The 20,084-nt window shown below is 49.1% G+C and overlaps 2 protein-coding genes, 1 long non-coding RNA gene and 3 other non-coding genes across 9 annotated transcripts in view; 5 read left to right on the forward strand and 1 right to left on the reverse strand.

The window, feature by feature from the left end:
• Positions 1-11,846, forward strand: part of LOC104858560 (transient receptor potential cation channel subfamily V member 2) — a 12,587-nt gene extending 741 nt beyond the window's left edge. Inside the window, exons 2-11 of the mRNA XM_033762726.1 lie at positions 1,178-1,351; positions 1,771-1,926; positions 2,484-2,582; positions 3,450-3,520; positions 4,038-4,203; positions 6,624-6,690; positions 6,788-7,116; positions 8,296-8,423; positions 9,182-9,261; positions 11,299-11,846. Of these exons, the coding sequence (XP_033618617.1) occupies positions 1,178-1,351; positions 1,771-1,926; positions 2,484-2,582; positions 3,450-3,520; positions 4,038-4,203; positions 6,624-6,690; positions 6,788-7,116; positions 8,296-8,423; positions 9,182-9,261; positions 11,299-11,393 (1,365 nt within the window). The 3' untranslated portion in view covers positions 11,394-11,846. The remainder of the gene's footprint in view (positions 1-1,177; positions 1,352-1,770; positions 1,927-2,483; positions 2,583-3,449; positions 3,521-4,037; positions 4,204-6,623; positions 6,691-6,787; positions 7,117-8,295; positions 8,424-9,181; positions 9,262-11,298) is intronic.
• A 1,925-nt stretch (positions 11,847-13,771) lies between these two features.
• On the forward strand, positions 13,772-16,108 carry LOC117285851. 3 transcript variants are annotated; one of them, XR_004516939.1, is made up of 6 exons: positions 13,773-13,866; positions 14,024-14,111; positions 14,353-14,408; positions 15,032-15,096; positions 15,569-15,628; positions 15,851-16,108. It is a non-coding gene; the product is annotated as an uncharacterized LOC117285851 (long non-coding RNA). The 3 variants fall into 3 exon arrangements; XR_004516940.1 differs by having other exon boundaries at positions 13,791-13,808; XR_004516938.1 differs by having other exon boundaries at positions 13,772-14,111.
• Positions 14,200-14,272, forward strand: LOC117285965. Its single transcript, XR_004517083.1, has one exon. It is a non-coding gene; the product is annotated as a small nucleolar RNA SNORD49 (small nucleolar RNA).
• Positions 14,882-14,950, forward strand: LOC117285964. Its single transcript, XR_004517082.1, has one exon. It is a non-coding gene; the product is annotated as a small nucleolar RNA SNORD49 (small nucleolar RNA).
• On the forward strand, positions 15,712-15,781 carry LOC117285914. The gene has a single exon (XR_004517045.1). It is a non-coding gene; the product is annotated as a small nucleolar RNA SNORD65 (small nucleolar RNA).
• A 78-nt stretch (positions 16,109-16,186) lies between the features above and the next one.
• The window catches only part of Lrrc75a (leucine rich repeat containing 75A), a 42,298-nt gene continuing 38,400 nt past the window's right edge, over positions 16,187-20,084 (reverse strand). For both annotated transcript variants that reach the window (XM_010618841.3, XM_033762772.1), the window contains one exon: positions 16,187-18,036. In XM_010618841.3, coding sequence (XP_010617143.2) covers positions 17,505-18,036 — 532 coding nt within the window. In that variant the 3' untranslated portion in view covers positions 16,187-17,504. The remainder of the gene's footprint in view (positions 18,037-20,084) is intronic.

Raw genomic sequence — 20,084 nt, forward strand, 5'->3', positions numbered from 1 at the left:
ATATCGATTGGTAGCAGTTCTTTACAATGCACTTAGCATTTTGCCTGCTTTGCAAATTTTTCTGCAAGTCTGATGTCTGGTTTTTAATTTTAAGGTATTTTTTTCCATAAAAATTAAAAATTTTATGTGTGCAACTGGGCATATGCCTGTCGTCTCACGTGCCTGGGCAATTGAGGTGCAATGGTCATTAGAGCCACGAGTTTGGGACCAACTTGAGTAACATAGTACGAGCCCATATCAAAGGGCTGGGAATTTAGCTCGGTGCGGCTACTGCCTGCCTCTCAAGCCCAAGGTCCCAAGTTCAATCCCTAGTACCAAAACAAACAAACAAAAATCCCATGTAAAAAAACAAACAACAAACAAAAAATTTATGTGTGCAAGTATACTTACCTTTTTTTAAAAAGGTGTTTGCTTTTGCTGTGATTTATTTCCTTGTATAAGATTTTTAAAAAGTGAGGCAGAAGGATCACTGTGTGATCAAGGCCAGGCTGAACTGCATAGTGAAAGCCTGTGTCAAGAAAAAAAAAAAGAGATTTTTATATAGACTATAGATGTAGCCAGTGGTTGAGCACTTGCCTAGCATGTGAAAGAACCTTGATCTCCCCATACATATATTACGTATTATGTATGCAATTGTATTATATTATTTACATATTGTTGTCATACCATTTATGTGATGTAATTATACATAATATACATACAAGTATTTATATTATTCTCTGGACTAACTCTTCTCCAGAGAGGTTCATTTTCATGTCTAAAACTTTGATTTATGTGACAGTTTTTTGCTTTTGTTTTTTGGTGCCAGGGGTCAAACTCAGGCCCTTGCACTTACGAGGCAGGCGGTGGCACCACTGAGCTAAATCCCCGGCCTTTTGAGGAAGTCTTTTGGTAGAAATAGTTTAAATTTGTAATCCCAGGTACTTGGCAGGTTGAAGCACAGTTTGATGACCTATGTGAAAGGGTGGGCAAAAGATTCTGCCCCGTGTGTGGCTGAGCACGTGAGGATGGATAGGCGAATTTAGACTCACAAGGGCGCTTGGGTACAGGGCTTGGGCACACACGTGCTGCAGCTCCGCAGAAGGGTAGCTCTGCAGGGTGCTGACCGTTTCCCGGGCTTGGCCCAGCATCAGGGCTGGAGAGGGCCCAGCCAGCAAACTTATGTGTCCTCCTGCAGATTTTCAAGCACATCCTGCAGCGGGAGTTCCCAGCACCGTGCCAGGCCCTTTCGCGCAAGTTTACCGAGTGGTGTTACGGGCCTGTCCGGGTATCACTCTATGACTTGGCCTCCGTGGACAGCTGCGAGGAGAACTCGGTGCTGGAGATCATCGCCTTTCACTGCAGGAGCCCAGTGAGTCCGAGGGGGCGTGGCCAGGCCCAGAGGGCCCAGCAGAGCCGCACAAGTCATGGCTGCTTGCTGGAACACACCTGCTCTGTCCCTGTGGGGCTGTGGCTGCATGTCCCTGACCCTGGCCATCAGACCCATACTAATGATAATACACTGTGGCCCATGCAACACAGGGATTGTCCCTGTGGCGAGCACTGCGCTCTCTCTGTTGAGCAGCCTTTGCTGTGGGATGGAGGGGGCAGCCCTCGGTCACTGTAGAGCTGGGGTGGAGGCAGGTGAGGAGGGGACCATTTGGGGGTCCTTTGCCCTCTATTTCCCTTGGCCCTTGTACGGAGCTTGGCGGGAAGTGGAGGCTCTATCCATACCTGCTGTCTTTATCCTGTAAACCTCTATACCCAAGGCTCTTCTTCTCTTTCCCCCAGCACCGACACCGCATGGTAGTTTTGGAGCCACTGAACAAACTGCTGCAGGCAAAATGGGATCAGTTCATCTCCAAGTTCTTCTTCAACTTCCTGTGCTATCTGATCTACGTGCTCATCTTCACTGCTGTTGCCTACCACCAGCCAGCCCTGGAGCAGGCACGGGCAGGGAGAGAAGTCCTTAGGGAGGCCTGTTGGAAGCAACCGGAGGCAGATGGGGCAGGGACCACCAGCCCCATCCTACAAAGGCAGCCTGAGTGAAGCACCCAGGGTCTGAGTACCAACTGCAGAAGCCAGCCCCCTAGTGGTGATGACAGATGTCACAGTGGACACTCAGTGCTCACCACACATGATTGATATGTGTTAACTCACGAATGCTCACAACAAGCCTCTGGAATAACAAACTCTTCTCACCCTCAGTTACACGTGAGAGAAGCAGGGGCACAGAGAGGTTAAGTAACTTAGCCAAGGTCACACACTCTGTAAGTGCTGGAGTCAGGGTCTGAACTCAGGCAGTCTGGCTTGGAGCCTATGTTTGTAACTGCTACACGATGTGCCTCTGAAGGCACTAGAATCCGGGGGTTCTTCCCTGGAGACCATGTTTCTTCGGCTGTGCCATAGTGTAGGCTCAGAGTGGTCCCTGAGCTTTGGTCTGAGCTGCTGGGGAGAAGCTGAGGCCCTAGGACTTACCAGAATGTGTATGTGTCCTTCCTCAGCAGGCCTCCTCATGGCTGGACTCATCGCCCAGAACCTCCATGCTCCTGGTGGGCCACATCTTGATCCTCCTTGGGGGGATCTACCTCCTCCTTGTCCAGGTGAGGGCCTCCGTACAGGCCAGTGAGTTGAAAACAATCCCTTTATTGATGGGGAAACGGACGCCCATACCCAGTTCCACCAAGACCAGCCTGCCGGCAATGGAGGGGCACAGGTCCTAGCCTTGCCTTCTGGAGCTCTGGAACTCTCCCTTCTGTGCCTTTTGGGACACCCATGGGGTAGCAGCTGGCTTCTCTGAGTCCTTGCCCGTTTAGGCTCTGTGTCCCCGAAGATGGAGCTGGAAGCCCCTAGCCCTGAGTTCCTCGGCTGGCCTTTATCACATGGGGAGCACAGACGGCTGATGGCAGGTGGGACTCAGCCCACCTCCTGCAGCAGAGCATTCCCAGTTGGCAATGTTGCAAGCTTGCAAGAGTGAAGCTGGAACCAAAATATTGGGACAGAGTAGGTCGAATTAGGTTCCACGCTCAGGTTGTCTGAAGTACAGGGTGCTCCTCAGAAGGCAACGGAGACGGGGAGGAAAGAAGCTCTTCTGTTCTGCACGTGCAGTATGTGGGCTCTTCATCTGATTAGATGGGCCAGGAGGCCCCCGGCACTGAGTGCCTATGTGAGGCTGTTCTCCCCCGTCCCTCCGCCTCAGTACTGGGGATGGAGCGCGGGGCCTCATGCATGCTCAGCCCAGCTGTTCTTTTCTGAAAGAGGCTCCATAGCCATGTGAGTGTTTGTAAGGATTCATGAGACTCCCAAATCAAAGCTGCCTTCTCAACTCCAAAATGATGCTCCCCAGGCCTGATGCAGGCAGGCCAGCAGGCAGGGAGCAGGCAGTGAGCAGGGGCCCCGCAGTCCGGAGGACAGCTGACCTCTTTTGCCCGGAGAGCAAGTTTCACACCCTCTGTTCTCCTTCTCTGCAGCTCTGGTACTTCTGGCGTCGCCGCCTGTTCATCTGGATCTCATTTGTGGACAGCTACTTTGAAATCCTCTTGTATGTGGACTCTCACTCCTACTGCACACTATCTCTGAGGCCCGGGGTGGTGGGTATGGAAGAGGGCACCAGGCTGCAGTTAGAGGCAATGACACTGGGGCAGCCCAGGGAGTTCCAGAGGGTCGGGACCTGGGCACAGGCCAGACCTGGGAGTCCTGCCTCCTATCCAGCCGGGAGCCCTTCCCACTCCTGTCCTTGTGGACCAATGTGATGGTTACCTTTACTAAGCCCTCACTGCACACATGTGGAGCTTTGCCTCTTTCCATGTGTCTCACTCGATCCTTGAAAGCACTCTGAATCAGGTGTCAGTTATTATACCTATTTGTTAGGAGAGGGAACCAAAACCCACAAAGGCTGACGAACTTGTCTAGCAGTGATTTGGTTCAGTCCCAAAGGGAGAACACTTCACACCAACAGACTGTTGTGGGAGCCACAGCTGTGGTCTGGGGTGGCCAGTAGGACTTGGGGGATTTTGCCAAGTGTGGCCCGGGAGCTGACTGGAACCCTGCCCCTACAGCCTGGCCCAGGCCCTGCTCACGGTGCTATCCCAGGTCTTGTGTTTCATGTCCATTGAGTGGTACCTGCCCCTGCTTGTGTCCTCGCTGGTGCTGGGCTGGCTGAACCTGCTGTACTATACACGCGGCTTCCAGTACACGGGCATCTACAGTGTCATGATCCAGAAGGTGAGAGATGGGGCAGGGCTGGACACCACAGCACAGAGGGACTCCCTTTGGCCCCAGGAAGCAGGGTTCTTCCTCCACAGCGATCCTGAGCAGAGGAGAGCACGAGCATGTCTGCCTGAGTGTCACTCACCCAGATGCTCGCCAAATGTTCATGCAAGTGCTGTATGGGCATGCAGGGACACAGAGACACACGCACATGTGTGTTTGCAGGCACCCACACGGGAGCACATGCACCCTTCTTCACAAAGAAGCGGAGGATACGCTCATATGTATGTCTGTGCCTGGGAACAGGAGGGCATCTGCAGCCATCCATTTATTCCATAAATGTTTAAGGAGCACCCAGTGCAGGCCAGGCCTTGATGTAAATGTTGGTAATAACAAGAGTGAGCAAAAGAGACAAGTCTTTGCGCTCCTGGGGCTGACGGTCCAGTGGGGAAAAACACTAAGGAAACCACTGCCTACACGGCCAACTGTTAAACTGTATAAAGGAACATCATGGGACAATATGATGGAAGACAGATGGGGTGGAGGGTGCTTTAGAGAGCTGATGTCTAAGTGGAGATCTGATAGAACAATTGGTCACAGTAGAGTCAAGGTCAAGGAGGAAGCATCCTTCACAGAGATAATAACAAAGGTGAAGATGGTGAGTCAGGACGAGGTGCATGCATGAGGCAGAGGCAAGAGGCCAGGCAGATGGGGAGAGAGGCAAAGTGGAGAAGAAGTTGGCAAGGCAGGTCAGGATCAGGGGCTTTGCACAGTGAGAAGTCAAGAGCCTAGCCAAGAAAGGCTGAGATGGAATGATAGCCATTTGTTTTAGGCCAGCCTGGGCACCATTTTGAGTTCAAGGCTAGACTGAACTACATGAGACCTTATCTAAAGATAAATAAATAAATAAATGAATAAAAATAAATTAAAAAAGAAAAGCCTAATATAAACATTTACCAAGCTTGTCGTGGTTGCACACACCTGTAATCCCTGCACTGTGCAGGCTGAGATCTGTGGCCAGCTTGAGCTGCACAGTTCAGGTATAGCCTGAATTGCAAAGGAGACCGTGCCTCAAAAAAGAAAGAAACAAAAAAAATTTACCATTTTGCTGGGCATTTAGGTCCATGGTGATCCACCTGTCTGGCAAGGGCTAAGTCCTGAGTTTGATTTTCAGAATTGGAAAAAAAAAGCAAAAGCAACATGTACCATTTTAAGTGTACGGGTAAGTGGTATTAAACACATTCCCATTGTTATGCAGCCGTCATCATCATTTCCAGAACGGTTTCATCTTTTTTTTGGTAGTCGTGACGGAACTCGGGTCTTTATGCTTTTGAGGCATGCGGTCAAAGCACTGAGCTAAATCCCTGGCCTGGAACTATTTCATCTTAGTAAAGAAACTTGATGCCCATTAAACAACACATTTTTCGCCTTCTCTCAGCCTGGGAACCATCATTTCCTTTCTGTCTGTATGATTTACTGGTTCTAGAAACTTCATGTAAATGGAATCACATAGTACTTGTCCAGTGAGTAGCTTATTTCACTTACCACAGTGTCTTCAAGGTTCATCCATACTGCAGCATGTGACAGATTTACTTCGTCTTACTGATGAATGGCATCTTATGGTATGGTACACATTTTGTGTATGCATTTACCAGTGGATGGACACTTTATTCCATAAGTTGGCTATTGTGAATAGTATAGCGCTGCTACAAATACGGTGTACAAATATCTGTTTGTGTCTCTGTTGTGTGTCTGTGTTTTGAGATAGGGTTTTGCTTTGTAGCTCCGTCTGACCTTGAACTCATTATGTAGTCCAGGCTGGCCTCGAACTAGAAGCAATCCACTTGCTTCAGCCTTCTGAGTGTTGGGATTATAGCTGTGTGCCACCACGGCTGGTCTGAGTCTCCATTTTCAATGCCCTATATCAGTTTAAAATGTTTGCCTTTCATGGTTATTTTGACTTTCAGTAAGAGCCAGAAGGGACACAGTACTAGAACTGATTAAAAAGGCGGATGAGGAACCAGTGTAATGTTTGTAGAAGTCTGGCTTTCTGCTGGATATAGTGGAAGCAGTAGCATTCACTGTATCTTTTTATTTACACTTTACAGACACTCATGAAAGAGGACTTCCAGAATTATTTCAGAGGGTGGCAAAACAATGGGATAAGTGTGTTCTAAGGAAGGGGGAATAATGGCAATGTGTAATTTTCTTTTTCTCATTGGGTTTATTGGTACATTTTGTACCTTTACATGAGGCAATGTGTTATTAACAGTAACCATTTTTTAAAAATTTAAACATTCATTGTTATCCTTCTGTATGTGTGCTTGTGTACATGCTTGTGTGGGTACAATGGGAACTGTGCTCAGTTCTGGGGCTGGGGAGTTGAGTGTGGTGCCCCAGCCGCCCAGCCCAGCTCATGTGCTTGTGTGTTCCAGGTTATCCTGCGGGACCTGCTCCGCTTCCTGCTGGTCTACTTAGTCTTCCTTTTCGGCTTCGCTATAGGTAAAGACCCTCTCTGGGCTCTGCTTATCCCTTCCCTGCCATGTACAGGCTCCCTATTTGTCCCCCGGTCTGAGGAACCCCTCCATCCTTCCCACAGCCCTGGTGAGCCTGAGCCAGGAGTCCCGGGACCCCAAAGTCCCTGCAAGCCTCAATGCCACAGAGGTTGCTCAGCCTGGGACAGGACAGGGGGATGAGGTGGCCCCGTACAGGACCATCCTAGATGCCTCGTTGGAGCTCTTCAAGTTCACCATCGGCATGGGCGAGCTGGCCTTCCAGGAGCATCTGCGCTTCCGAGGGGTAGTGTTGCTGTTACTGCTGGCCTACGTTATGCTCACCTACGTCCTGCTGCTCAACATGCTTATCGCCCTCATGAGTGAGACAGTCAACAGCGTTGCCACTGACAGCTGGAGCATATGGAAGCTACAGGTGCCACAGCAAGCTTTCCCTCCCCTCTTCTCCCTCACTCTGTGTTCTGGGTCTGCTGAGGCATTCTCAGGACTCTACAGAGCTCAGCCCACCCCAGAGCCCAAGGCTGGGTCCCCAGGGCACTCTACTCAATTTAGCAGAATCACCCCACAGACTCCTCAATCCATTCCTTCTTTCCTAAGAAGGATATGAAAACTGGATGTGCTCCTGGATGCAACCCTTCCCCTTCCTCTTCCTTTTTTTTTGTTTTTGTGTTACTGGGGATTGAACTGGGGGAGTAGTGAGCTGCATCTCAGCTTTTTGTTTTTTTATTTTGAGACAGAGTCTCACTAAATTGCCAAAGCTGGACTTCAACTTGCACTCCTCCTGTTTCAACTTCTGAGACGCTACGATTACAGGCACCTGTCACCATGCCTGGCATCACATATTTCTGGAGTACTTTTTATGGTGTGTCCAGCAACAGCTTTCAGGGCTGCACAAAATAAAGCTCATCTCTGCCTTCATGAACCACCCATATTCACCAATGAACCTTTACATCCTCCTCATACAGAAAATAGGTCCCGTTTGATAATGAAGGTAGTCAGGGTGTAAAATCATAGGGCTGGCCCAGCCTGCAGCACCTGGGACACTGATCGGACACCCACCTACAGTGCATACGACAGCTGGGTCTTGCACAAAGAAGGATCGGGTGCTTACCGGGCAGCTGGAGCAGGGCCTGGACTCTGGCCAACCCCTTGGTGTCTTCAGCCATCCCCTTGTCTTCTTTGAGCCTTGGTTCCCTCACCTGCACACAGTGTGCTTCCTGTCGCTTGTCTGTCTGCGAGCGGCAGGCATATGTATAAGGTAGAGCAGGTGGAGTTCTCCACCAGATGATATGGAATTCTGGGGGCTGAAACGCTGCAAGAGCAAGTCATTGTCCAGCTTTGTTGCACTCTGACTTGCCAACAACCATTTCACTTGCAATATCCTAGGTCTACATGAGGGAAACTGGAATTCAGAGAGTTAGGGCCCCGCACCATAGAATCAGATGTTGGTGCTAGACTCGAATCCACACGCGTAGTAGACTTTGGATTACACTGTGGACTACTGTTGGGTATTTTCTTGTTGCCTTTGCCCTGTGTGCCTCTTTCTTCGGGCAGGGTCCTGGGCCACTCTGTCTGATGCATCTTTTATCCTCAGAAAGCCATCTGTGTCTTGGAGATGGAAAATGGCTACTGGTGGTGCAGGAGGAAGAAGCAGCAGTCAGGCGTTCTGCTGACATTGGGCACTAGGCCAGATGGAAGCCCTGACGAGCGTTGGTGCTTCAGGTGAGCGAGGTGGACAGAACAGGGCAGGGGCCTTGCTGACCCAGGAATCCCTGGGGCCTGTCCACGGTGCAGGCCAGCCTCGTTCTCCAGAAAGCTAGGGCGGTGGCTAGGAGCCAGGTCTGTGGGAGAGGAAAGGCTGAGGAGCGCCAGAGAAATCCACCCAGGCAAATGAGGGCAGGGATACTGATTCGCACAGCCCACTGCAGCACTGCCGGTGGTTCTGGCCATCTGCCCATCTGAGTGGCTTAAACTGAAGCCTCCTCCCTGGTGACCTCTGACTCTTCCTAGTGGCCTGGCCCGGGCTGCACCCCCACCACCAGTTCTCCCAACCTGTTCTTAGAGGTATAACTCCTTATGTGCTCAGCAAAAGCTGGGTGCTAGGAGAGGGATCCAGGTGACAAACACATCCAGAATGGCACAGTGTTATGGGAATGCAGTCAAGCTGGGAGAGAGAATGAGGCTTCTGTGTATGAAAGGTTCCTAGAATCCAGAACACAAGGCTGGGTCTGACCTCTGTCCCTCTTCTCTGCTTGCTCTGGGCAACACAGGCTGCTGTGAAGAGCTCAGAGGGAAGGGGCTCCTGGCAGGATATGGGAGGCCCAATGTCCACAGAGCAGGGCAGGGCAATCCCACCTCTCCCTGTCCCTGTGTCCACTAGAGCATCTGCACAGTTCACTGACTTGAGAAGTGGCTTGATCTCTCTAAGGTAGGATGCGATGCTGCTTCCCAGGACTTGAGGGCTGCTTTGTTATTGACAGGGTGGAGGAAGTGAACTGGGCTGCCTGGGAGCAGACGCTGCCCACAGTGTGTGAAGACCCCTCAGGGCAAGGCATTTCTGGTGAGTAGCTGCTGGATCACATGATCTTGAAGTCTAGGGGAGGGGGAGGAGGAGGAGGAGGAGGCCTCAGCCCCGCCTTCTCCCTGTCTCTCTCCTGGTCTCACCTCACCTTTTCTTCTGTCTGGATTACAGTCAACCATTCCAAATGGCCTACTCAGGACCCACCCACTGTCTGATCTGAGCTGAGCCTGGGGCCCCAGCAGGGGAGCAAGTTAGGAAAGGCTTCTTACCTGGCCCTCAAATAGGTGGCCTCGCTTTAGGTCCTGAGGGCACTGCCTTATAGGCCAGCCTGGTTGATCCCAAGCTTTCCCCATCACACCAGCCCACAGCCTCTTCACATCCTACAGAAGCCCTTGTTATGCCTCTCCTCATCTCTGTGCACGGTGTCTTCTACATTGTAGCACAGGACGTCTTTCCTTTTCCCACTCAGGGCCTCCATCAAAACCTACCGCTTCATCCCACCTCATATACCCATTCCATGGATTCTCTGCAGCTTACCTTTGTTTTTGGTTTTGAGACTGGGTCTCACTCTGTAGTGCAGCCTGATTTTGAATTCACTGTATAGCCCAGGCTGGCCTTCACCTTGCAGTGATCCTTCTGCCTCAGCGTCCAAGAGTGCTGGGATCACAGGCATGTGCCTAAAAGGTCCTACCAGCCTATCCTTTATTTCTGAAACCTTCAAGAGCTTCCACCTTTTGTTCCATTGGCTGTCTTCCTCCTTCTATTTCCTTACCAATGTCAACTGCTTTCGCCTGCATCCCCTAAATTCCCCAGCCCCAAGGGCCTCTGAGTTGCCTGTGAGCTCTGTGGTAGAGGCTCCACTGGCCCAATTCTGCTCTAAGCCCATTAGTTTCCCAGCCCCGGTCCCCACACACTGAAATGTTTCCTTTTTACCCTCACACTCTATGCGTCTCCCTGCCTTTACTTCGATGCCAAGGCTCTGAAAGTCACCTTGTCCTTCATCTTGCCCACGGCCTTCCATGCTTCAACCCTACACCTCGCTGCCTGCTGTCCATGCCTGGGCTGCCCTCCCAGGTAACCTGTAGCATTCCCACCCCACTGTGCTTAGACGGCAGGGCTGGAGCCTCTCTGCAGACCCCTACATTGGTTTTTTCACCTGGACTTCTCAGGAAGCCACTCACCTCTGTGCTGCTGCCTTTCATTTCTCCTGCTTTTCAATTCAGGGTGCCTGTACTCTGACCTTCAGGTTGTCTTGTGTTTTTTTCTTTTTCTCTCTGTGTTTGTTCATTTGTTTCTTTTCTTTTTTTGAGGCAATATACTTTGCTACATACTCTGGGCCTTGAACTCACTGTGTATCCTAGGCTGGCCTCCAGTTTGCAGCAATTCTCTTGCTTCAGTCTCCCAAGTGCTTAGATGATAGGTGTGCACCACTATGGCTTGCATTTTTTGTGTTTTTTTGACACAGGGCCTCATTTAAAAATTTTTTAATCAAATATCTATATAATTTCAATGTGAAAAGCATTTACATACACATTTGTTATTAAGTTCTGTGAGATGGATCACAAAGTCATTTTGTAATGAGGTTGCCCTTGAACTCACTATGCAGCCCAAGTAGGCCTCAAACACACTAAGATCCTCCTGCCTCAGCCTCTGGAGGGCTAGAATCACAGGCATCCTCAACCATAACCAGCTCACCTTGCCCCTTCAGCAAAATCTTTCTGCTCCCGGCTTATCCCACTAGATTCCTACTAGTGCAGACAAAAACTCTTCAAGGCTCAGAGCTCCTGCTGCCCCCTGCTGCCTGGAGGGCCACATTCTCAGTGTTAGGTAATGTGTAGTCCAACACCTTCCCCATGCCTCAGTCCACATGGCTGCAATCAATACTCCTTGTTTTTCTGCTTCCTTTGGCTCTTGTCTCTGCTGCAGTGCATTGCCCCTTCCTCCCTCTGGGTTTCCACATCTGCCACCTTTTCTACAGGATGGGTTCTTTTCACCTCTGCATTCTCTGAGCATCTAACCCTTATGTCTACTGTTCCTCAGCATTCTCAGGTTTTCTGTTTCCCATCGTAATTACAGGCACCTTTAAGAATCCCGGACTGACCTCTCAACACAAGGAAGAGCCTTTCTCACAGGAGGACCACCTGCCCCTCCAGGTCCTCCAGTCCCGTTGATGGCCAGATGGAGCAGGAATCTTTTCAGCCACACCTGCTAGTTCTGGGGCTCTTGAATTTTGGTGGAAACATAAATACTTTTTTCACAACGAGTTCTTTTGGAAGTATTATTTCAGCAAACATTATTTGCTGAGACCCACGGTCTAACATCTGCATGTCTCTATGTGTATGCATCTGGGTTATGGGACAAGGCTATTCTCAACTTCAAAACCTCCAGGTACTCTCCCCAGTCCTAGTACTATCCTCACCCTGGTGGCAGGCTGCTGCCTGAGGTGCTGTGCCTGCTCTCAGGGCAGACTTGGCAGTAAACCTGGGCAAACACAGCTACTTTTCTTTCTTTCTGTACCATCAGATATCAGGTAAATTCACTTCCAAGCTGGGCAGCTACTTGAGGCAGGAGGATTTAAGTCTGAGACCAGCTTGGGCAATTTAACAAGACTTCACCTCAAAAACAAATGAAACTATATGATGTTATCATTGTGTATATGTAAAACGTACCTATAGAAAAACAAACAAACAAAAAAACAACCACTCAGAAGGAAGGGAGGAAGAAGAGAGGAGCACAGCAGATAACAATTTGCTCCAAGGTATCTTGTAGTCTAGTTTCCTTTCACCAGTTTAGGCTCTGGATTTTTGTCACCCCTTCCCCCAGTGAGGGGTTTTATACTCAGTTCTCCCCTCCATGCTATTCTCTGTAGGAGTCTGAGGGGTTTTCCTAAGATACAAGACATCTGTGTCACTGTCATGTTCTCAAGGCCTGAGAAGTTCCCCAGGAAACTTTAGGAGTCCTTAACCCTTCAGTCTTCCCCTATATACCTGCAGTCTGTAGGGGGGAATTTGGTGAAAGGTTTTAGAAGTTTGACCATCCATTCCCTGCTATCCATTGCACGTTAGGCAAGTGCTCTATCACTGAGTCACTTCTCCAGTCCTCACCAAATTCATCATGCAAACTGAGGGTCTTTGTGTTTGACACCTTGACTTGGCTATTTCTGGAAGAGCCATTAAAACCCCTCTTCACTCTGAGATTAATCATCTTATGTCTATTGTTTAATTTTTTGGATGGACACATAACTGTGAAACATAATTAAGTTGTGTTTTCAAAATCTTTGTTCTTGAATTTTTCTACATGAGTTTGATGCAAAAAATTCAATAAATTATAACTTTCAGCATAAGTGGGTTAGCTCAAAGTTTGATCGTTTCAATTCTCTCAGGTCCGAATGAATTGCTTTCCCTTGGTATAAGATTTGCATACAAAACGTGCAGCCAGGTATTTTTTTAAGTTTTTTTTTTTTTTTTTTTTTTTTTCTACCAGGGATCGAACTCGGGTCCTTGTGAGGCAGGCGGCAGAACCACTGAGCTAAATCCCTGGCCCTGGGTACTTTTTTTCTTCCTTCCTTCCTCTCTCTTTCTCGTGATCTCTCTTCTTTTTGGTGATGGAGTTGGAACCTAGGGTCTTGGGTGTGCTAGGCAAACTCAACTCCATAGCAGTGAGACCTCCCCCAGTACTGCACTAGGATTGAACCCAGGGCCTCCCCACTTTGACACGGCCCCCAACCCTTCCTCAGTTTCGGACACAATCTCCCTCAATTCCTCGATCTGGGTTCGAACTTGCGATTCTCCTACTCCAGTCTCCCAGAATGCCGGGGTTACAGGTATCTGCCACCATGTCCGCCTAGGATTATTTTAAAAAATAGGAGAAACCCGAACCTTTTTACATACTCAAAGGAAACAATAAGCCGAGGAAGAATTTTCAGTTGTAAATAAGACAGGGCGTGGAGGGAGGAGTCCGGAGAAATCAGTTGAGAAAAGAGGGCACATCGTTAGAACCGAGAGAAGAGGAGCTGGAAGTGGATCCAGATTTCTGCTGCTTAAAAGTCACTGTAAGGAAAGAATGATGTATGTCAGTACGCAGGGGTTTGAGAGGTTCCCTGTATATTTTGAAATAGTTGTGGGGAGACAGCAGACTGTCTCCGCTTATTAAAGAGCTGAAACTATTTCGGAAGCTTGCTGTGTCCCAGGCTCTGTATTTTACACGCGTTGCCTATTTGACTCTCACAACCACTTTGTCTCCATTTTCTAATTCAGCAATCGCAATCCGAGCCTCACAATAGATAAGCCAGAAGGGACCCGCCACTAAAACGCAAAAATCCTAGATCGCGCCCTGTCGCAGTCGGGGCGTAATTCGCGGCGCATTTCGTTACCCAGAATTCTCAGGGGCGTGGAAGAGGCCACTCTCTCAGTAGGACGGGGGTAGTTTCCGGGCGGCGCGGTTTCTGTGTCGTTAAATGGGGCAGAAGTTCCCGTGAGCCTTTGCCGGTTCCACCCCTTCTTATGTGAGCTATGGGATATTCTGATTCCTTAAGGGCTCTGATTAAAACGGGAGCGACCTTTTCCACTACAGTGGCCATGGCAGTGGTATACTTTTTTGTGGGCCGCTGTAGATTGGTGGCGAGGACAGATAAAAAAACCACAGGTTTTTTTGTTTTCTTACAAAGTTGATTTTGGAGAAAGTTAGCTAAAACTCGACTGCGGGCCTGGGCGGGGCGGTCTGGTGTTGGAGATTATGGCAGGGCCGCATTTTGCAGAATGTTGTTAGCTGAGACTCATGGACCGCTCTTTTTTTCCGGCAGTGCCACCACTGCAGGAGTCTGGTGTCTGCAGAAACCGGCATCCTATTTCCCGAGTCCCCATGAGGAGTCCGAACACCTGAAAAGTTGGGTAGGTTCGGATCGCCTTGGCTTTAACTGGGTATAACCCAAGGGCTACACATAGATGGATTGTAATGGGACCACGAGGAATACGTGACTGTTCTGATGATAACTAGTAATAGGAAGTGCCGTCAGAAGCGATAACTGACGATATTTATACATAATCTGACTACAGTCCCTAAAATTTCTACAGAATAGTTAAACGTTACTGCCAGACTCCACTCAGTTCTTGTTCTTAATCCATGTTTCAGATGGCGGACTCAGTACACAGTATTGGAGACGGGAGCTGCATCCCATCGTGAAGTCGGTGCGTTTAGTATGCCGCTTTGGGGGATGGAGGTGTAGCTTAGTGGGTTCGACTTGCAGCACTATCAAAAAAATAGGTGACTTACTTGTAATTTAGTTACTTGAGATGTAATGATGTTGATGTTTTAGTTGTAACTTAAACAGTATAGCGTGTGTCTTTGCAGTGATATGGAAACTCAAAGAGAAACTAAGATGGCGTTTCAGCTACAGCCATAAGCTAGTCTGCCTACCATACAAGAAGCCCTGGGTTCAATCCTTAGTACAGCAAAAGTACATTTATGTATTTGTATAGGCAAGCAAACATACACATATGAACTGTCATTGGCAGAAACAAGTGGTGTCTGGTGGCTTATTTTTTTTTTAACACGTGGTACTGAGGATTGAAGCTGCCCACTGAGCTACATGTTCCGGTTTTACATAGTGTCCATGCCTCCAGTTGGAAGAGGACTGGAGAGAGGGGTGAGGTGTTTTGACTGCTCTGATGATAGCTAATAGGAAGTGCCGTCAGAAGCGATAACTGACGATAACTACTCCTGGCTGACTGCAGTCAACACGTCTGCAGCATTTGGTGTTGTCCAGGGTTAAGTTGATCCGAGCTGTGACAGAATTTCTACATTCACTTAGGTTGTATATTGGCAGAAGAAACCAGCAGCTTTGTATTGCAGCCTGGAGTGTTGGCCTTGGAGCAGGTAAGCTTTGGTCTCTGGAGAGATTGGTGGTTGAGAATGCCTAGCTGTTTGGCAGTTTCATTTGGTTAACATTGTATGTGTAAGTGTAGCCCTTGACCTTTCTGACAGGATGTCCTGGAGGAATTGGCTAGTTCTCGGGGCAGTGGGACTGAGAAGAATGTACCTAGAAAGTGGTTCCCTCTATTGGGTGTTTAATCTTGAGCAAATTATCTCCTCAGATCTGAAGTACAGTGTCCTCATTTATGAGAGGTAACACTAGTAGGTTTGTGACTTTTAAATGCACTACTAAGTACAGATTGTAACACCCAAGAAGTTATTTAGGATTTGTAGATTTAGTCATTTACAAAAATGCCACTATGTAAGGTTGTAAGGGACAGTGTTAATAGGATGGACTTAAGAAGTTGGTAGTCTTGGAGGTTCTCATGCCTTTCCTGTTCTGTAGCCTTACGTTGCTGTGCCTTTGTTTCCCCAGGGTTTGGGCGTATTTCTGGAGTGCAGATTTAGAGCTGGCAGCAGCACAGCCCAGGAGGAGGTAAGCCTTGATCTGCACAGTCATTCATGTTGGAATGACTGAGCAGCTAGTTGTAAAAATTAATTTTGAAGAAGAAGGGTATCAAGTGATGAAATCACCAAATAGCTGGAATTACCGGCAGATTGTTAGTGGTGAGCCTACGGTTTTCTGATGATATCTTTTATGTTTTGAATGACTGTTGGTGAGAGCAGAAAATGATACTGAAATTTAGTTTCTTTGCAGGCTAAGGACCGGAAGCTGCCATTCATTCAGTTTGAGAACCTAAATGACATTAGCATTTGGTACAGAAGAAACAAGTTGGGCATGATGGCACAGGATGTAATCTCAGCAAAAGTTGAAATCCCAGAAGAAAGAAGCTTAACCCCCGGTATCAGAGGCCTTTCTTCTCAGCAGAACTGTTGTATCTGGCAACTTTCTAAGACAGGCACATTTAGTGTGGTTCACTAACCTGAACAATAAACAGGAGCTCCTGTGTCTTCAGAAATGTTTATAAGTGTCATTATTAAGTAGTATAATAACAGATGGTCTTTGCTATTGATTCTTAGAAACATATATTTGAAGAAAAAGGTAGCATTTAAATTAGTAAACTTCTGATCAGTGTAACATTTAAACTGTAGACTTCAAGGGCAAAAATTTCAAAGCATTTCAGGCATCCATACTTGATGCTAGTCCCTGCTGTCTATGTCCTTTGAAGCATGGGATGAATGAGTTGGATCTAACTATACTTAGCCAATACCATGAAATCACATGTCCAGCCTTCATCTTGTTGCCTTCCTAATGGGAAATACTGTGGCTGGAGGCTAACGCCTAGTTCTTGATAGTATGGCTGCAGTCTGTTTTTCCCCTATTCTGTTGCCCATAAGGTTTTGCTTGACACAGTACTAAGTAATATGGTTTAAGAATGGTTCCCAGTTGCATTGTTTTAGGGATTGTGTCTAGAAGGGCTTTAAAGAAATTGACGGGGCCTTTTCACCAGGAATATTGGGTTAATGGTCAGTGTAGGGAGAACACCTTTGCTGTTTTGGGCACTAACTGTACCCCCAGTGATACTACCTGGAGTTTGGGTTCATCTTCATGGTCCTAGCCTTTTGAGAGCCTCCTGTAGTGGGTTTTAGGAACTAAAGGAATCTGAAAAACACCTGAAATATAGCTAGTAGGTCAGTCTGGGCTGAGAAGGAAGCAAAGCTGTGCAGTGGGGGTATAGGGTGGTATGGAGGCCTGGGATTTCCAAGTAGCCTTTGCTGTGATGGCACCTGGCCTGCCCTGGGCACTGCTGAGTGGCATCCAGGATCCTCTTAGGAAGCCTCAAGTGGAGGTTGAGGCTCCACAAGGAAGTATAGGCCTTCCGTTCTTAGCCTAGATAAGGACCAGGCTCCTGTGAGTGGGAGGCAGGATGAATGTAATGCAATATTGAAAATGTTGGGTGTGCTGAGGATCACTGCGGGATTAAGGCCAGCTTGGGATACACAGTAAGTTAAAGGCCAGCCTGAGCAAGACCCTGTGTCAGAAAAATTCCTGGAGCCCATTAGACTTGTGGGAAGATGCTCTACATTCCCATTGGTTGAAGTTCCCAGCATCTCTAAACATGGGTCCCCTGCTGAGACCAAGTCTGGGGGAGGCCCTGGGCTGAGTTGAGGGGTTTTTGGAACCTCTTGAGCTGGGAATGATTTAGGAGCCAAAGGCATACATTGAATTTACAGTGTGGGGGAAGACTAAAGGGAAGTAGTGCTCAAATCCTGCCAGGTCCTATGGTCTGCCTGTGGTCAGGACTCCCCAGGCTGATTTTACCATAGCCTAAGCTCTCCTGGCAGGAGCCCCCAATCCTCCCTTAGCCATCCTACTCCACAGATCTCTGGTGAGGTTCCCCACTTCAGTGTCACGTCTGAGTCACAGCCTCTTTGCCCCTGTGGTCTCTGGCAAGTGATACAGGGCTCCCGCCAGGGTTCTGGTCTACAGTCCCTTCCCGTGCCTCCTCTCCAGTGCCTGGGCCCTCACCAAGCTCCAGGATGGTGGGAAGGTGGCCCTGTTTTGGAGAACGCTTGCGCAGGCTGAGCAGAAAGGGCTGGGGTAAAGAGAAGATGTCCACATTGTTGCCCAGATCAATCCACGTGACATTGGGGAACTTGCTGGAGTCCTTCAGAGTGTCAGTAAGATCACGCAGCAGGGCCCTGGTCAGCCTGTTGCCATTGAGGGCTAGTGTGGTGAGGCGGGGCAGGGTGCTGAGAGTTGGTAGCAGCTGCAGGACCATGTCGTCCGTGAGGCCTGTGAAGCCCAGCTCCACGCTGTCCACCTGCTCCCCACAGCGCTGCAGGTAGCTGGTCACGCGCTCAAGGTCACGAGAAGTCAGTGGGATGCCTGACAGGTCCACGGTGTTGTCTGGAGGGTTCCCAGCCAGTACAGCCTTGAGGCTGAAGAAGAGATGGGACAAGGACAAGCAGATTTCTAACAAGTGAGGCAGGCAGCTGCGGTGCTTCTGTGGGAGGCAGAAGCAGCTACCACCATGGGGTCAACCTGTGCTCATCTGTCTGACTGGGGATCTTTTTCATAAATGTGCAGGGATAGGAGAAACAGGACAGTCTCAACCCCTTTCAGCCTGGGTGAGTGGAGTGGTCAGGGCTGAGGGTCAAGACTCAGATGCGTGAGACTACCAGTGAAAGGCTGTGGTGTTTCTGCGTGAGTCCTGTGTTTGCCTGCATCTTAAGTCCTTTGTTTCTACACTGACTTCTAGTTAATATCCTCAAAAAAGGAGCTAATGGTGTGGTACAGTTCAGTAGAACAATACATACAAAACATTTAGAAGAGTGCTTCCTATAGAGGAGAGTTGGAGAAATAAATACAGGCTGAGCTTCTGCTTTCATTATTCTTGGGTGGCAGCTGAGCTGACCCCAGCAGTGGCACAAAAAATCTGAGGTCTCTCCTTGGGGTCTGTGTTCCCCACTAGATGGGTATCCTCAGGGCCTGCAGGGGAGGACGCAGTGGTGGGTTTTGGAGCCTGGTGGGAGCCATGACTGCCTGGAGGCTCAGTGCTCTCCACGCACTTCCGCTCCTGCCAGCTGCTGCTCCTGCTCCTGGCTCCTTTTTCTTCCTGTTCCTTTTTCTGGGGTCAGCGGCCCTGCCGGCACCCCTGAGTTGGCGCCAAGGCCCAGGCACACTACTCATTCTTCCCAATTCCAAGCATCCAGGCAGCCCTGAGTCCAGCATCCTAAGCAGGAGTGGGAAGTAGAGGAGCCTGCAGCAGCTCAAGGGGCACAGACTTGGGGAAGGAGAAGGTAAGGCTATATATTTGGGGTCTCCTGAAGCTGGGATTGTTCATAGTTTGCTGTGTTGCTTCTGACTGGGGTCCAGCCCCCGGAAGTTTAAAGGTGAAGCTCTCAAGGCAGGAGATTTAACAGCTTGGGGCACTGCCTGGCACTTGTTCAGCACGACTTAAAGTTGGTCTCTATTGTCAGTGTCATTACTAAAGCAGAGGCGTTGCACAAGGGAAATTGTGTGGTGTGGTTAACAGCTTGCACTTAGGAGTCACAGACCTTAGTTTGAGTCCAGCTCCAACCTTTACCAGCTGGGAAATCTTGGCTAAATGGCAACTGTGTTGTGCCCTACCGGATTGACCCCTTTGACAACTGCTAAGCCCTTACTGCATGCCAGGCACTGCCCTAGGCACTGAGGGCACAATGGTGAACAAGATCCCTAACTTGAGTCTGTTGTGGGAGAGAGAGACGATAAATACATGCTAAGTAGGTGTAGAGGCATGGCTGCTCCAGGAAGGCTTCTCTGAAGAGGTGACATTGGAGCAGACACAGAAAAAGCGTGGGCTGTCAGAGGAGCTCGGCAGGAGTTCCAGCAGTGGGAGTGTCGGTGCCAAGGCTGAGGCTACAAAGAGCTTGGAATGTTCCTCAAGCAGCATGGGTGGGGGAGCGAGAGGTGAGACCAGAGAGGGAAGGTGTGGGCACATAGCACCCTACTTGGATTTCATTCCAATTGGTGAGAAGCCCCCTGTGGGGAATGAAGAAGCCTCCCTTACGTGGCTCTTGAATGAAGAATGAACCTATCACGCACGTGTGTGCTGGGGGAAAGGCTCAGAGTTTGAGCTTTTCAACCCTGAAGTGCTAGGTCCTGGGGCCTCCCTTCTGGCCCTTTTCTGGCTACCTCCCTGGGCTGGCTCTATCTGCCTGAGAAGGCTTCCTCAGGGTCTATCTTATGTTCTTTCCTCCTGGGAAAGGAAGACGCTCTAGAGCCCAGTCTCCACTAGGAAGGCAGGGGTAGCCTTTCCTGCCTGATCTTCAGGGACCTGTAAGGATGGCTTAGTAGTAGCACCAAGGCCTTGACAAAGACTTGTAGAGATCATCTGTCAATGTGAAGAGCAATGTATCAGTGTGTCCCCAAGGAGGGGGAGTGAAACCTCCGGAGACTGACCTAATGTAACCCCCCAAGAGAGACTTAATGTGAAACCTGTATG

The sequence above is a fragment of the Fukomys damarensis genome, unplaced genomic scaffold, assembly GCF_012274545.1.
Source record: "Fukomys damarensis isolate Sample0158 unplaced genomic scaffold, DMR_v1.0_HiC HiC_scaffold_13, whole genome shotgun sequence".
Lineage (NCBI taxonomy): Eukaryota > Metazoa > Chordata > Mammalia > Rodentia > Bathyergidae > Fukomys > Fukomys damarensis.